The 4,065-nt window shown below is 44.2% G+C and overlaps 2 protein-coding genes across 2 annotated transcripts in view; one reads left to right on the plus strand and one right to left on the minus strand.

The window, feature by feature from the left end:
• LOC101862807 (RING finger and SPRY domain-containing protein 1) overlaps window positions 1-4,065 on the minus strand; it is an 85,040-nt gene that overhangs the window by 21,203 nt on the left and 59,772 nt on the right. The window lies entirely within an intron of this gene.
• LOC101862118 overlaps window positions 2,202-4,065 on the plus strand; it is a 25,466-nt gene continuing 23,602 nt past the window's right edge. Inside the window, exon 1 of the mRNA XM_005101253.3 lies at window positions 2,202-2,409. Within this exon, the coding sequence (XP_005101310.1) occupies window positions 2,358-2,409 (52 nt within the window). The 5' untranslated portion in view covers window positions 2,202-2,357. The remainder of the gene's footprint in view (window positions 2,410-4,065) is intronic.

Here is a 4,065-nt window from a genome sequence, read left to right on the forward strand (position 1 = left end):
AGAGAGAGGGGGGGGGCAAAGAGTAACAGATTTTCGGGGGTCAATTTCCACCTTTTTTTAGTGCTTTAATCATATTGCCATCGCAATATACTCCAGGGATTTTTTTTCCAGAACGATCTCAGTATCCCCAATTAGACAGGCGCTAGAGCTCATAACATCTATAATAGCAAGAGGGCAGAAGGAGGGCAGACGACTGTGAAATGAGCGTTACTTGGACCAGCAGCGATTACTGGTGGAACATGTCATAGTAAGCAGTAGATACACAGGAACACGTACACGTATATTGGGTACTCCGTTCTTTTGACCAGATTTCCACGGTCGCACCTTGTCGCAACAGACCTGACGCCTCACGTGTTTACGAGACCCTGCCTCGAGGCTGTCAATCACTGCTCACAGAACCCCGGTGAAAAGGTATGGACATCACAACCAGTGTCAGGCTTCACTCGCCAAGGCCACACCATTGTGCGTGTGCACTGCCGCTCATTCATCACTCCACGTAACGTGGGAACGAGAAGTGACAACAGCCATTCAAAAACAAATTACATATTACATGCCTGACAACAATATACTAGGAACACACTTCGAAGTCGTTTTTCCTCATGGGGCTAAGGGAGCGGGAGGGGGACGGTGGTGGTGGTGAGAAAGACATGATCGAGAGGAAACGAAGGGACAGCAAAGAAATCTCCCGTAAACACGCCAATTTAATAAAGGACTGATGTTAATCTCTCTCTCTCTCTCTCTCTCTCTCTCTCTCTCTCTCTCTCTCTCTCTCCTCTCTCTCTAATATCTTTGAGCAATTTCTCATTATGTATGGAACCATAGTAAAGTGTACATGCTTTTCAGTTAGTTCTCACCTGAGCGTTTATTCGTATGAAAAGACCTGAAGCAACAACAGCCTTATTTTTCTTTCGTTATAAATTTATCAACAACTTCTAAGAAAGATTGCTAATACTGTTTAGATCAACTCTTTCTATTCCTCTACTGTGCTACTTAAGTCCAAACCATCTTCGTGGCGAAACGTGGCCATTATTTTGCCGAGTATCCGTAAACTCCAATTCAACAACCACGAACGCTGTGTTCTGGCACTGCAACAAAGAGACACTTTTTTTTTTCAAGAGATCCACTTTAATTCAATCGCAAACAGCCCATTCTTAGACGAGCTGATAAACGTTGTGTCAACAGCCCAAAGTGAGCTGGTTTTTAACTAAGGGGCAACTACAAGTGATCATTGAAACTGTATTGCCCTATGCGCGGTGCAATAACATCGCCTTCGTCATTTCCCACTCAAGAGTGAAAAATGTTCAATACAAAGGAAGCTCATGCCTCTGTACATTTTTTTAAAGCATCAAACAATACCGCAGCTTACAGCATTTGCCTCCCTTAGAGCTTTTCAACTCTTGAAACATATTACGTGTACTTTTGTTATACAATGTATTATCAATTCAAAGCCCTCTGCTTTAGAACATTCAAAATGCGGTTTTCAGCCCTGAATTTGGGAAATAATTTTCATGGCCACAAGGAAACGAGGAAAAAGAAGCTCGTTTTACAATGAGCAGAGCTGTAGTAATGATACATTGACAAAATAATGACGGCTACACTTGGCCTGGAAAGACGGTACTGACAACATCATCACTGGAAACGAAATATAGGGAACAGGCTTAGATTTTAATTTCATTTAAAGTTTTACGGCCCCTGCAACACGAACAAGTCAAATACGCTCGAACGATTATGTTCGCTTGCTGTGGTAAGTGTTTTACGGCGCTCGACTCTGCACAAGTCTCCGAAGATTAGAGGTGTTACCAGGGACTACATACAAAGAACAGAAGGGGGAGAAGTAAAGGCGATAGAAATTTGATAGGATAAAGGAAACAGACCTCACCAGAGCACTCCTAGTTAACCACTCACAGGGAGCAGGCCTCAGTACTGAATCCACCAAAGATCCCCGACGTTCCATAATAAAACAGTCAAACTTGTCTCAGACGGTCACCCACGAATTTAAAAGTGATTTTCTAAGACAGGTGGTCGTACTACACAGTGTTATTATGATGTCTTAAAACCCGCGCGGGGGGGGGGGAAAGGGGCCGTTTGTACAAATGATTTTCTTATACAAGTGCTCGTTTGTAAAGGTGATTGTCTTATACAGATGGTTGTTAGTAGATCATATTCGACTGCACTTTTAACGTTTCTGTCTACTTACAGCTCTCACCACCTGCCCAGGTAATCCAGAACACAACCTCAAACTCTGCCACACCCACCCACCAGCCATCCACCCACCCACCCAGTGAGGAGCCCGATCTCTCTGCTCGTATTTTACCCAAGTCTAAGACAGAAGTCCGCACCTACATCTCAGAGACAAGATGGCGGAACAGAAGGGAGTAGGACATGGGGTCCGTCTCTTTTTCCAGTTGGGTAAGTCAACAAGTCTATGATAGGCGTCTTCTTCCTCTCACGAAACGATTTGACGATTTTGGAAATAGCTTACCGAGCCTTCATAGGAAGAAGTCAACAACGTGCTTTCATACATTCTCGCAACACAAAATATAAATAGATATAAAAAATCTGCTACAGCCTCAACCCCCCAAAACAAACTCATAAAACAAAACGCATACACATGCAAACAAAGCCACCCACATAATCACCCCCATCTTTCCCATAAACACACACATATAAACACACAAACAGAGACACATACATACAAACACTCACACAAGCGCGTGCGCATATATACCTCACGCACATACATGCACGCAAAATGTATTTGGAGAAAGCCGTGGGGCAGTCAGTAGTCACTGCTTACACATTTCGGAGGCCAGCAGTTCAAATGTAAAGTTGTTCCCGCGTCCGATCCAGACGTTGGGGAATGCCTTGTTAGTGAGACAACTTCCCGGACCTTCGGCATATTGTGGTAGGGAGGCCAGTTCCTTTCCACGCCGCCTTTATATGTATTAAGTCCAAAGTTTTCATATAAAAAAGGCACATCCTTAATATGTGGTATCGGTTGCATGTGTTCAATAAATATTTTGTCCTAAATGTCTAAATGTTAGAAAAAAAAAGAGACGGACAAAATACTTAATTGTTAAAAGAATGAAATACTTTTTCCCCCCTCCCTCCAGTATTCCAGTATAATCTTGCTCTCTGGGCGTAGCTCATTTTGAACATGTTGCCCGCGACTTACACAGTTAATTGGGCTTGGGGGGAAAGTCAAGACTTCAGCACCAACTCGGAAGCAATAGTAAGTAACCCTTGATCGTTCCCGTAAGATCATTCGGCACGACACAAAATACATAATCACCTTCGCTCGGACTGAGTGGACGACACAACAGGGAATGACCAGTTCGAAGAATCTGTCTCATAAATCGCGAGTGTGAGCATTCGGTAAGTGCCAGAGATCGATATAAAGGCTGATTGCGTTGATCCGGCGAACCCGCAGGCGAGTCTTTATTTTCAACGGGCTCAGTCTCCCCCAATCAAGCGGGCACTATAGCTCATAATAGACCTATATAATATGTATAATAGCGAGTGGGCTGAAGGGAGGTGGACACAACTGTGGACAGCTGAGCCTCAGGCGTTACTCAGAACAGCAGCGATTACTAGGCGAACATGGTATTATACGCTTTAAATACACATATACAAGTGTGTATGCGCGCGCGCGTGTGTGCGTGTCTCTGTGTGTGTATGTGTCTGTGGGTGTGCGCGCAAGAGAGAGAGAGAGAGAGAGAGAGAGAGAGAGAGAGAGAGAGAGAGAGAGAGAGAGGGGGGGGGCAAAGAGTAACAGATTTTCGGGGGTCAATTTCCACCTTTTTTTAGTGCTTTAATCATATTGCCATCGCAATATACTCCAGGGATTTTTTTTCCAGAACGATCTCAGTATCCCCAATTAGACAGGCGCTAGAGCTCATAACATCTATAATAGCAAGAGGGCAGAAGGAGGGCAGACGACTGTGAAATGAGCGTTACTTGGACCAGCAGCGATTACTGGTGGAACATGTCATAGTAAGCAGTAGATACACAGGAACACGTACACGTATGTGAATATATGTGTGTGTGTGTGTGTGTGTGTGTGTG

This window comes from Aplysia californica, unplaced genomic scaffold (assembly GCF_000002075.1).
Source record: "Aplysia californica isolate F4 #8 unplaced genomic scaffold, AplCal3.0 scaffold00276, whole genome shotgun sequence".
NCBI lineage: Eukaryota > Metazoa > Mollusca > Gastropoda > Aplysiida > Aplysiidae > Aplysia > Aplysia californica.